Consider the following 12,274-nt stretch of genomic DNA (forward strand, 5'->3'; position numbering starts at 1 on the left):
TTCAACACAGAATTTATGAATTAGAATTCCTAATTCACAAAGCTCTCGATAGTCTGGCCCCGCAGCACATCTCTGACCTGCTCACTGTTTATAACCCAATGAGTCATCTCAGGTCATCAGGTGCAGATTTGGACTGTTCTCAGAGTCAGACCTCCGTGCTGAGGGTACTTTCAGGTACTGTGGTCCTGTTCTTGAAGTAAGCTGCCCGCTGACCTGAGGTCAGTTTAAAAACAGACTTTTTTATTCTCTCAGCCTTACACTTATCAACCATGTGTGTGTTTAACTTGGACTATTTCACTGTTTTCATTATCTTAAGGTACTGAAGACTTTTTAAAAATCTTTACGCTCATTTAGTTAGAAATAAAACAAAGACTATTTGTAGCTTATATCCGTGTTTGTTGGACAAAATCAGTTGTTTTCCTACTTTTAGCCCCCTCAGCGGCTCCCAGGGCCGCACTGAAGCTACTGCTGCCATAGATATTGAACTAATAACACAGTCTCGTGGGGAAAGCCGTTTAAAAATAATAACAATAATGAAAAAAATACCAAAACCGTGAATCACACGGCTCAGGCCTGCTGTGCGCATCGCGCTTGTTACTCAGCGTAAGTGCAGGGAGCCGCCGGCGGGCAGACGAGCAGCAGCCGCTCACTGCAGCAGCCAAGGTGCTCGTCGGACGCGCTGACGTCACCAAATCTTTGACAGCACTTCCTGGATGGTGTTTGTTGTGGGAAATAGCCGCGGAGGCGCTGAATCGTGGATTTAGGCCACATAAGCGGCAGGAAAGACGGCACCGACTGCCACGATATCGCACCTCCAGGCATGCGGACGCGGCACCTTCCGAACAGTGTCCGATAAACGCGAAGCAGAGACGGGCTGAGGCTGAAAGAAGGACGAGGTGGAAATACTGTCGGACAGCCCTCAGAGCAAAGCCCCCCGACAGCACGGAGCTGTCGCGATGTTGTAACTAGACCATGGACAGCAGGATAAAGTAAGAGCTCCGAGTGTTTGTCCTCTCTGCTGTCGCTTCTATGCTAAAGGCTAACGCGTGCTTGAATAACGCTAAACGGGAGCTGCGTGCGTAAATGCGAAGGAATGTCTGGCGTAATTTGAGCCATCATCTCCAGCAGTGGCTTTAACAGCGAGGCCAGCTGGCTGCTCCGCATTTGGGTCAGTCTGTCGGCGTGTCTGCTAGCTGACCACCAATTAGCAGCTCCGCTAGCCGAGCAGACGGACACCGGTCGCTCGGTGCCGTGAACGAGCCGTGTCCCGTGACCTGAGCTCGATAACGTTAGAGATCAAAGAGCCCGTCTTTCTTTCAATCCAAAGCTCCGATGGCACAAGTGGGTACACCTGCATACCTGTGCACTGGAATGCGACCCAGCGGCTGTGCGCACTTTGTGCCCGAGCTTGTGGATGTAACACCTGCTTTTATTCCCCCTCAGCTCTCAGTAAACACTGTTTCATTCTTTTCAGGGAGAATCCAGAAAGAACATTTGATCTGGTTGTACAGGTGGCGTGTCCAACATCTGAAAATGAGGGTAGGTGATCTTCCATTTATAACTTTCAGCCTGTGTGCGCACAACTTATTTATAAAACTTTAATGTTGTGCGTGATTCATAGAGCTGTGATCAAATTATCAGCCTGTTAATTTCCTGTTTAACAACATAAATGAACTGCTTACTTATTTGTTCCCTTTCTGCTCAGTTAATGAAAGCCTGACGTGGCATTTCGTGGACAACTTCTGACCTTAAACCATTCAGTTTTAACACGTGTCTGTACCAAAATGCCCGTGAATCTCTGGCTCATTTCTGTAAGAAAGAAGCAGTTTTGGTTTCCAGCAACTGAGAGGACGAGTATGCCTTTTGATTTCCTAACTTAATAAACGCATGCAGGATGCACATGTGTACTGCTCCAATGAAGCTCAGGTATACTGCATTTTATCTGAGTGCAGTTTCCCCCAGCTCTGTCACTAAGTACATAAATGGAAGTGAAAGTTTGCTTTTAGGGTCTTCCTCAATAGTCTTCTTTCACTTGCAGATTCCTTTTTTCTGACTCTGTAGCCTTTAAACTGTTCCAGTCCTGTCTGCTAATCGTTGGATCCCTGCGTCTCGTGCTGACCCTAAGGCCTCTTGCGAGAGTCAAATGTGCAGACTCTTGTGAAGTAACAGATACTGTGGGATGATGGAACAAGAAATTAGAGAAAGTGTGTGGGCTCGTGCAAAGAGACGACCTTAGCTGGAAAATGAGAATTCATGGTCATTTCACCGACATGTGACAAAGTCATCTTGTGCTTTCTGATATAGACGTTTTTTCTCAGTTTGTAACACCAGTAATTGTAACGCAGAAAGGACGGCGTGTGTGATGGGGTAGTTTGTAAATACACTGGAGCAACAGCAGGCACCACAGGACTTCACTCCTGCATGAGTCCAGACTCGAACAATGAGGGTGCTCATTATGGTTTTGGTTTTATGTGATTCAGAGTTTAGTCTGTCAAGATCCTAAGGACGAGAGGAGGTCATGACCCGGTTTGGCTGTAAAAGTGAAACTGGGAGTAGCTGTTAGCAGCTGTAATATCGTACTGTTAGCGTCGTACAGTCTTCATTTATTTGACAGATTTGCCTGAGCACGAGTTCACCAATGTAGACATTTTTCTGGCAACCGTGACCCCGCGAGGATTGTTTGGAGAAAGATGGTGCTTGGGTCAGCAGGCTGCATTAACTGTTCGGCCCTCTGCAGCGGTCAGACATTCCTGTAGTGGGACTATCCTGGGAAACGACTGCAGCCGCTGAAGAACAACATCGGTTTCTACCTTTTTCTGAATATGGGAAATCGAGTAACCCGTGCTTCACATCCATATCCAGTGTTGCTCATAAGTCGGCTATCACTTAAGCGTATTGTAGCTACATGTTAGGCCAGCTGTCTTGGTCTGCTGCTCGGTGCTGACTTGAAAGAGGTGCTATTGGATGGTTCATGTGTGCAGCCGCCGAGCTGACCAGAGCAGACCGAAAGTTGCCCTTGGATCAAATTCTCATATTGGATTTTAAAACCAAACTCATAAACCACTAGCACGCTCTGTAATAACCGACTTCCTCTCCACATGATCTGGGGTTGGACTCATATCCGGATCCCCTGCTCTCTGGAGTGGAGCCACGGAGCTGCGTGTGCACGCCGCGGCTTCGATGAGACGTAGATACTGTGCTGAGGTCTGGTACGACATGAGAACGGCCCCCGTTGGAGGAGTCGCCGTGACGTTAATGTGTCCTGTCTGCCAGGCGGGACTCGTGTTTGCGGTGGTTTTATGTTTCTTTTTAAAAGAAGCAGTTTCAGACGACCGTATGAGGAATGAGTCATTTCTCCTCTGATTCTCACCAATTTCCCTTTCTTTGACTTGGCTTTCGGTGAAGCGAGCGTGAAACAAAACACTTCGCAAAGGTTACAGCTGTCAGAGCGGTCTATTGTTTTACCGGCGCGTCACTATTCTATATGTATTCATGCGAGAAGCCCTGACATATGCGATTCTCCTTCCTCTGGAGCTGAATGAGTTAATGCTGTGACTCACAACAAACGGGCTCTGGCCGCGCTGTGAAACCAACATGCTCGCTCGCCACAAGCTAGAGCTGTTTTCCCTGCAACCGAGTATTAGGTACTTTGCCAAAGAGTGCCACTTCACATTCACACATAATCTTCCAACTGCCTCACATAGACACATAAACAAAAATGCAGTCATGATAGACTATAATTAAATTGTCATAGCAACATGATGTAGAACGTGCGAGCGTTTGCAGAAGTGGAGGAGGGTTTAAGTTTCCTTGTGCTGTTCTCACATCTCCTCCACAGTTTAGGGAATACAAGTTTAATTTTAGACGGATTTTTTGGCTGGATTTCACTTGTTGTGTGCACGCCCTCTTCCAGCAGTTTGGTTTCAACTCAAATGCTTTCAGGCGACTGAGGAGGAGTCTCCTTTGAGTGAGCAAAGAGCCTGTGTGAGTTTTGCTGATGCTGCATCACTGTTGTGCCACTTTTCACCACATCCTGGTCCTGCAGGTTGAAACCAGATCCATGTGCGGCAGCGTTACCCCTGCAGTGTTAAAAGCAGCATCCTTTTGTTGCTTTCGGTCATGTTTCAAAGTGCAGGTAAAATTAGCTCAGACCTTTTGATAGTTGGTCAGTGTGTCGACCCTCAAACTTCCTGTGTTAACTGTGTTTCACACCTCCTGCAGTCAGCACTGTGCAAAAAGCCAACACCCACACGCTTAAAGAAAAGCTTAACCTGTCTTTAGTTGTCTCATGATGACTTTCCTCAGTGTACATTTGTGCAGAATAAACATTTATTAGTTGGCAGCTAATTATTTTTGCCCGACACAAAGGCTGACATTTGAGATCTGTGTGACGTCGTTAGTTCTGAATATAAGTAACCAGCACTGTAACAGCTTTGATGGCTCAAAGGCATCGACTTAGAAAACCTTTGTCTGAATCAGCAGTGCAGTGCACATAAAGGGTTAAACCTTAATGAATTGTGTTAATGGGACAAACCTAAGTAACCAACCTGCAACTTTTCCATTAACCAGTTCACTGAAGCCGTGTGCTGCTTCTGGTTTATGTGGTCATTTGTGGGGTTTATTCACTGTAAGCATGAATTAGGATTTGTTTAAGTGTTCCCTCCAAGAGAACCCGAACCAAATGATACCAGATTAGGTCAGCTGGTCATTAACTCTGACTCGCCAGCATCTGACTGAGTCCATCTAACAAAGTCTCGTCTGTCAGATGCTTCCCTTCTGTGACTGCTAATAATGACTTTCACTTCCTTCCTGTTGTTATTCCTTTTAAGTTTTGAAAGATCAGTCTATTGCAGTTTCAACAACACGGGTCGGAGATCGTTACAGGAACAATAATAGCAGGTTTGGCATTTCAGGGGGAAGTACTCGGACATCATCTGTCATCTGTAAGCACATTTTTGTGGTGCGGGCTCTTCGTTTCTTGAACATTAATGCTGTGGACGGGCTTATTTAGGAACAACAGTGTTCTTACTAGTGCATGTATTGCTTTAGTGAAAGCCAGTAATTACGTTTGACTTGTGTGTAGCTGTCATGTTTAACACTTAACGTCTGTTTGAAGCACACCGAGATTCAGACCCCTGTTTCCATAAAGTGGGTTTGATCAATACACCAGAATTAAAGTATTGGTAATCTATAGTTAATAGCAGGGATGTCACGATACCAGAAGCTTGGGTCCAGTACCAGTACAACATACTTACCCATTCAATACCAAAACAAAATGATCATCCTGTGTACTTAAATATAAGCTCCTAAAGTAAAAGCACATTGTAAAACACTGACATGCTGGCAGATCATTTATTTAAAGTGTTGACTTCATGTTATGTTGATGAGATGTTAGGATGGTTGCCATGTAGCCGGCTAATGTCGCACTGTTACGCTGTGTTAGCATAAGCGTTAACGTTGTCATTGCAAACATTTCAGCCGATGGAACAAAAGCTGGTTTCACAACAGCGGCGCCAGCTTTCTCAGAAATAAATATGGTGACCTGACATTAGAAGAATAATACTTTAGATGTTATTACTGTGAAATGAACAGACTCTCAATTAAATTAATTCAAGGCTCAGGGAGGGGCGGGGCCATCTGCTGTGATTGGTTGAGGTGACTCATGGGGTGAATTCATTGAACCGATATTAATGCAGGTGTGTTATGAGCGCTGCTAGATTGGCTGTATTTCAAAGCACAGTAGTGTTAGTTGCATATTACCTTTTGCAAATTGATCATCACCCCTTGGACTTCCTCAGCTGTAGTTTATGTTGTGCTGCTTGTAGTTTTTCCTGTTCTTGTGGTTCTCTGTCTGCATGTAAGGACGGACTACAACACTTGTAGTTTTACGCCACTCGCTCTGCCTCTGTGCTTATGCTGTTTATGATACCAAAGAAGAACAAGTGTCGTTGCATTTTTAGAGTTTTTGATGCCCTGAGCATAAGTTCTAGTGACATCTTTACTTAATAGTCAACTTGCCTTGTTTGCTACCAGTATGTGAGACCTCCCACACAGCTTAATCTCAAAGATGGCAGATGGCCCCGCCCCTCCCTGAGCCTGGTTCTGCCGGAGGTTTCTTCCTGTTAAAAGGGAGTTTTTCCTTCCCACTGTCGCCAAAGTGCTGCTCATAGGGGCTCATATGATTGTTGGGTTTTCTCTGTATGTATTATTGTAGGGTCTACCTTATAATATAAAGCGCCTTATGGCGACTGTTGTTGTGATTTGTTTTGGGAAAAATAAAACTGAATTGAATGAATCCAAACCTAACATATTGACTCAGAAAGGCCAAAAATACTGCACATACTGTTTGATCGTGCCTGTTGTTGGGCTTGTAGGCTCCACACAAACAATGTTTCATTAGCTATTATGCGTAAAGCCTCCCATGCCTACCTGTGGTTGCCAATGTGGGATTAAAAAGTGTCCCTTCAAGGAAGGGGGTGTAGTGTAGGCCCATTTGTTATTTTTAATTGTTTGAATGTTGTGTAGCTTTCTGCTAAATAAATAAAGAGCAAGAAGACAGTTTGATAAACTGCAGTTTTAAAAAAGCTAATTAATCTCCCATTTTTGTGCTTAAAAATGGCAAATGTCCTTTCTGTGACATACACTTTGTTGTTTAGCAAGTCTCTGATGATTGATCGGGTATTAAGCTGGAAATATGATTCAGGAAGCTGCCTAAAATTGGCGTGCCTAAGCATCGTGAAAGATAATGCAAAGGCAACGCGGGTCAATACATTTTGTCACTTTGTTGTTCAGCTGGCAGCAGACCAGTCTAGATGTGCGCTGGGCTCATGCCTCTGTTGTGCTCACAGAGATCAGTTATAACTACAAGGATCTGTGATGCTCGGCCAGCGCAGCCATTTAGTCGCCGTGAACGTCACAGGCTTTGTTGCTATCGATACCTGACCTCTCCTGCGCCCTAAAGTCTGACTCACTGCAATTTACATCACGTCTGCGTGTAAAGAAGAAGAATGGCGCTAATTTGTAAGTGTGGCGCTTAAAGCATGTCATTTAGAATAATTAACTCTGCCAGTGTTTCCAGTGTGTCCTGTTGGACTGGCTCCCAGTTATTAATCCCGAGGGTGGGCTTGTTTTTCTTTTCCTTTATTTGCCTGTTTGCAGTAGTTCGTCGGGGTAGTCCACTGCCCTACGAGTGAAATTATCTTAAAAAATCAAAGATGCTTCAACTGTCAGTCTCCTTCACAAATGCATCAGTAAATCTAAAGAGCCTCAGCATTCCCCAACAGAAGCGCTGTTTAGCAAAAGGAGACAGAAAGCTGACAATGATGGCAGTGTTCGCAGGACTTGGCTCAACGCTTGGATGTGTGGATAGATGACAGATACTGGTCCTGGTCCACGGAGACCTGGCCTCCCTGTTCAGCCTCAGCTCAGTTCCGCTTAGCTCTGTTGGCTCGCTGCTCTGTGGATGCTCAGGCTGTGAGCAGGCGTTGCCTAAGAGCGTGACTGGCATGCTAGCTACTAGCGGCCCTGGCTACATAAAGCCATATTGATGTGCTTCCAAGATGCTGCCAAAGCTAGCAGATGACGCTAATGCTGCCAAGGCAGTAGGTGGGGACAGATGCTACCTGTCCTCGCCCGCTCCCTCCAGCCAGATTGTTCCCACTAACAAAGCAATAAACTTAATAGATCAGCATATCAGTTTTACAGCAACATTCATGCTGCAATTAAGGGAACGATTTACTGTTTAAAATGAAACAGAGGAAAGATTGAACGATGCACGGAGGTCTTTTATTTTGAAACGCGGTCCTGTTTACTCTGTTCGATAAACTACAACCTATTTTCTGTCTGCACTGTTTCCACAGTTCAAAAACTGCGGCCTCCAAATTGTCAGTGAATTTATGAATGAATATTCGCGACTGTTTCCCAAAAACCTGCCGATAGACTGACGTCTTGAGCAATGTGTGAAGCATGAGATCCTCTGCCCTTGGAGGATGGATGAAAGCACTTTTTGTGATCTTGTTTCCATGCCGTGTTTGTGCCTGTCAGTTGTATACCTTTGAGCAAGTGTCTCCTTTTGTCTGAGATAAGTGACAGGTTTCAGTGTTCGGCATAGCTTCCTGCCAGTGTTAAAATCTGCTGCAGGAGGACTCTGGGAGGGTTTTTAAGAAAGTAAGGTGTAGCGTGCAGCCTGATGACTTTACTTTGTCCAATTATAAAAAGTTAGTTTTATTCTACATACTGGGAACTTTTTCGCTGAGATGCGAAGGTCTCACAGCGTCCCCTGTTAGTCATCGGTCCGCCTCTCTCTGCGCTGCAGCGCCCTCGAGCAGCGCTATAACGTTCATTTCGTTCCTTTGCCTTTCACTCCTTCCCATTTCCACCCTTCGATATTCACAGAGCCAAACTCCCGTGTGGTCGAACTTTTAGAAAAGGTTGAACACTGACATTCGACAAAATGTCAGAATTGCTCCTTGACCCGGGCTCTGCGAGTTGTGAAGTTTGATTGGATACCAGCTGTGTGTCGAGTTTGCAGCGGGCTCACACTCAGACGGGAGGCCATTGGAGTACTAACAGATGCCATGGCAGCAAGCAGGGTGTTGATTGATCATTAGAGAGCCCACACTCCTCCACTCGCACTCCTGAGAGGACCCTAGGGTCTCACACTTTGTTTATCTCTCAGCCTTTCTCCCTTTCTCTCTCGTCTCACCCTCATGACTTTGGTAAATTGGCTCTTTTTACACAGAATATTCAAACTCTTTGTTATCTTTTATCCGTTTCCTGCTGGCAGCGGCTCGGGTGTTAATGCGTGTTGTCCGCTAATCACAGGGTTAGTCGTTCGATCCCTGGCCCTGCACGTATGCTCAGGTATGACACTAAACCCCAGTTTTGCATGGCGCGAGTCCCTCGACTTCCTGCTGTCCGGACTTTATCGAGCTGTTCAGGTTGAAGTTGGTGCTGGTTGTGATGCACCCTGTTCTTTATTATATTAGCAGCAGTAACAGGTGCACGAGTGTTTATCTGTTTTACAGCATCGTCATTAAGCTGGATGGAATAGAGGCGTATGTAGCAACAAAAACTAAGAATAAGCAGTTTGGATATGAAAGGATGTCTTCGTGGTTTTTATCCCAGGTCTCCACAACAACACTGATACACAGTGAGCTGCAACGTGTCGGTAAAACTCGTTTGCATTTAGATTTCTGGTTATAGATGTCAACAGAGGCTGCACAGTTTTGGTCGGCGCTCCGCTGCTTTGCTCTGGAGTCGTTTGTCGCTCAGCCGCGATGTCATGCCCTGCTTCCAGCTCTTTTTGAATTTTTCCCATAATTGCTCCCCAGGTCACAACACCAATGGATTGCCAAAGCAGAAGTATCTGTGTTTGGTGGGGGTAAGTGGTTTTGGCTGTGATCGTGACCTATGAATATTACACTTCAGGTTTTATGGGAGGAAAACTGAACATTATCTTCAAAAAGAAAAAAATAACCCCTTTGGTGTGCTTTTGTTAATCCGATGTTGCTGGTGTGGCAGCAGGACGCTGAGGCCTCCTCGTGTGGAGGCCAAACTGTGGTTATTCTCTGCTCATTCACTCAAGCCCACGTGTTGTAAAGGAGTTGTTCTCAGCTTTCAGTGAGATCACACTGTTGCTTTTGCGGTCATTAAAAAGTTTCAGTCCTTTTCTTTCTGTCGTCTCTTGTTTTCACCGGACTGACGGTGATGCTGTGGCACCGATCCATGCATCATCTTAACTGCTGTTTCTTTAAAATAGAGTCTTTTTGGCTAAAGTGTGAAGAACTGGGGCAAACTGAGACAGGGTGTGGCAGGCAGGTATGTGAGGAAGAATTATGCTGATGGCGGTGGTTTATAAACGGAGAGGTGGGAATCTTTGGGGGGGTTGCTCGCTGAGCTCTCCGACGGACTGACACAGCACTCGAGCTCTGAGGGCAAACAGTTCTGTGTGTGTGTGAGAGACTGCGTGATAGCAGGTACGTGTTTTAAATGTATAGCGTGTGCCCCGCGCACGTACGGCCGTGCATGCGTATGCACATCGGTACGGATGTGCGAGGCTGTGCATGAGATGAGACGCAGCGGCTGTGGGAGCTGCAGGAGGCTCGTCTGAATTCACTCACGCTGCCAGACTGGGAGAACATGGAAAGACTTCTAGGCACCGACACTCACCGGCTATTTTTAGACTTTCTCCCCTTCCACAGGAGGGGAGAAGAAAAGTGGGAGAAAGCAGGGATGGATCAATAATTTAAAATGAATTTGATGAAAGCAGAAGAGTTTCATGACATTACCTCCACTTGCAGCTTAAGAAGTGTTGGTGGCTTGTTTCCTGCTGCTAAACTCAGCTGATGGGCAGGAGTGTGTATGTGCAGAGCAGCAGATGGTACAAACATGCGCACGCACGCACGCACGCACACACACACACACACACACACACACACACACACACACACACACACGCGCACACACACACACACAACCAATTATTCAGACTGAAAGAATAATGATTGGCTGGTCTGTATGCGTGTAATACCAGCGTGGCCTACTTTAGCCCACCGATGAACAGGATCAGCACAGACCCTGTTTCAGTGTTGCAGAGAGTTTGAATCTGACCTGGTCTGCAAATTAGACTTCATCAAGGAAAAAAGTTGTGCTGGGAAATACGTGGACTTTTGCGCCTGTCATGTAGAGCACGGCGGTGACGGGGTTTTAAAAGGATTAGGGGTTGAATCACGTTTCATGACTGCATGAATTGGCCCGCTTCCTGTATCGTGTGCAGCGGGAACGAGGCGAGTAACATGGTTACCAACCGTGTTAAACGATACACCACTTTGTGTGAGGTGTACATGTGAATGTCTTTGATTTAAAAACAAAAAAGCCGACCGCTCTCTGCTTCTCAGAGGAAAAAAAAACAAGAAAACAAAAAAAAGACAGGAAAACTGTGGAAACGACCACAAATTTGCAAAAGGTGAAATCTCACTGGGCTGATGCCACATAGAGCCACGTAAAGTGATGTAAAAGACAGAAATGTTTCCCCCGGCAATTAAGGAAATCAGCCTACTTACTGACGTGATGTGAGCACTGGTATCCTGACATCCAGGCTGTTGTCCTTTAGACCTTAATTTGGTGTCTAATGCCAAATAAAACTGTCTGTGCTGTCATCTCAGCTTCTATTCTCACTATTTACATGCCAGCAGCTTTGCCCTCAGGCTACGTCTCTCCACCCAAGGCTGCTCCGATGTTGCCTAACACCCCACAATTACTCTGAAGACGATGGCGTTTACATCCATGGAGTCGCCCCTGCTGGCCCTTAATTTGGGTTCTGGCCTATTTTTTCAGGACAGAAAATATAGGTCAGTGTGGATGTCTGAGACCATTTATCATTGCAAATCATCATTTAGCCACTGGGCCTTTGTTTTCGTATCGACACAGTGGTTTTACTTTGATATGAAGCCTATTGATAAATGTTGGGCTTTGGTGCGAGTTTGTTCTGGAGGAAGTTTTGCTGACTCATTGTTCTGTTTGCTCAGAGAAAATATTTGAAGAATGATTAAGTGAGTAAGATGATTTTTTTTCTTAAATAACAGGATGCTTACACGGTGATGTGTGATTGAAAATGTTTTATTGCAGCAAAGGTAATGCAAGCTGTTATTTACCTTTATTTTTAGAGATGGCGTTCTGCAGGACGAGGTGTGTTCCCCTTATAAGTTGTTGTTCTGCAAAACGTGGTGCGCACTTTTCTGCAGAAGCCAATTACATTTCTGAGAAGTGTGTGTGTGTGTTTCTGTCAGTACTTTGTCCATCAGTCCTGCAGAGCACCGAGATCCCCGTGAATGTGTTGGAGATTAGGAGCTATCGTATGCTTTTAACAGCTATATTGTCATCCCTGTGGAAAGACTGCCTGACTGCCTGACTGAGAGCTGTCTGTCTGCCAGCCTTTACATGTGAACTTCAAATCACAGCTCGGCAGCACCGAGCATGTAGCCGCCAAAGGCAAGGCTTTACACTGTCATCAGTACCACGCGGCTGCCTCTGGGTGCTGTGCCATATGACATTAACAGAGATCGATCCCCTCCGCATCTCAAGGAGCTGCTGTTCTGCACAGCGTTTCCTCTGATGCTGTTGCCGCCACCTCAGAGAAAAGAAAAGGAACTCTCTCCCAAGTATCCGACTGTCTGACAATGACCCCGAGCAGCAGCTTTTCCTAAACCGTATACGTTATCGGTCACGTGACCCAGCAAATTCTGCTTTGCAACAAAGTGTCTTTTACAAACGT

At 45.7% G+C, this 12,274-nt stretch overlaps 1 protein-coding gene across 2 annotated transcripts in view; it reads left to right on the forward strand.

The window, feature by feature from the left end:
* The first annotated feature begins 623 nt into the window (after nucleotides 1-623).
* The window catches only part of dennd1b (DENN/MADD domain containing 1B), a 92,766-nt gene continuing 81,115 nt past the window's right edge, over nucleotides 624-12,274 (forward strand). Inside the window, exons 1-2 of one of the 2 annotated variants that reach the window (XM_026147432.1) lie at nucleotides 624-989; nucleotides 1,475-1,539. In XM_026147432.1, the coding sequence (XP_026003217.1) occupies nucleotides 973-989; nucleotides 1,475-1,539 (82 nt within the window). In that variant the 5' untranslated portion in view covers nucleotides 624-972. The remainder of the gene's footprint in view (nucleotides 990-1,474; nucleotides 1,540-12,274) is intronic. The other variant, XM_026147433.1, reaches the window with a different exon arrangement.

This window comes from Astatotilapia calliptera, chromosome 17 (genome assembly GCF_900246225.1).
Source record: "Astatotilapia calliptera chromosome 17, fAstCal1.2, whole genome shotgun sequence".
NCBI lineage: Eukaryota > Metazoa > Chordata > Actinopteri > Cichliformes > Cichlidae > Astatotilapia > Astatotilapia calliptera.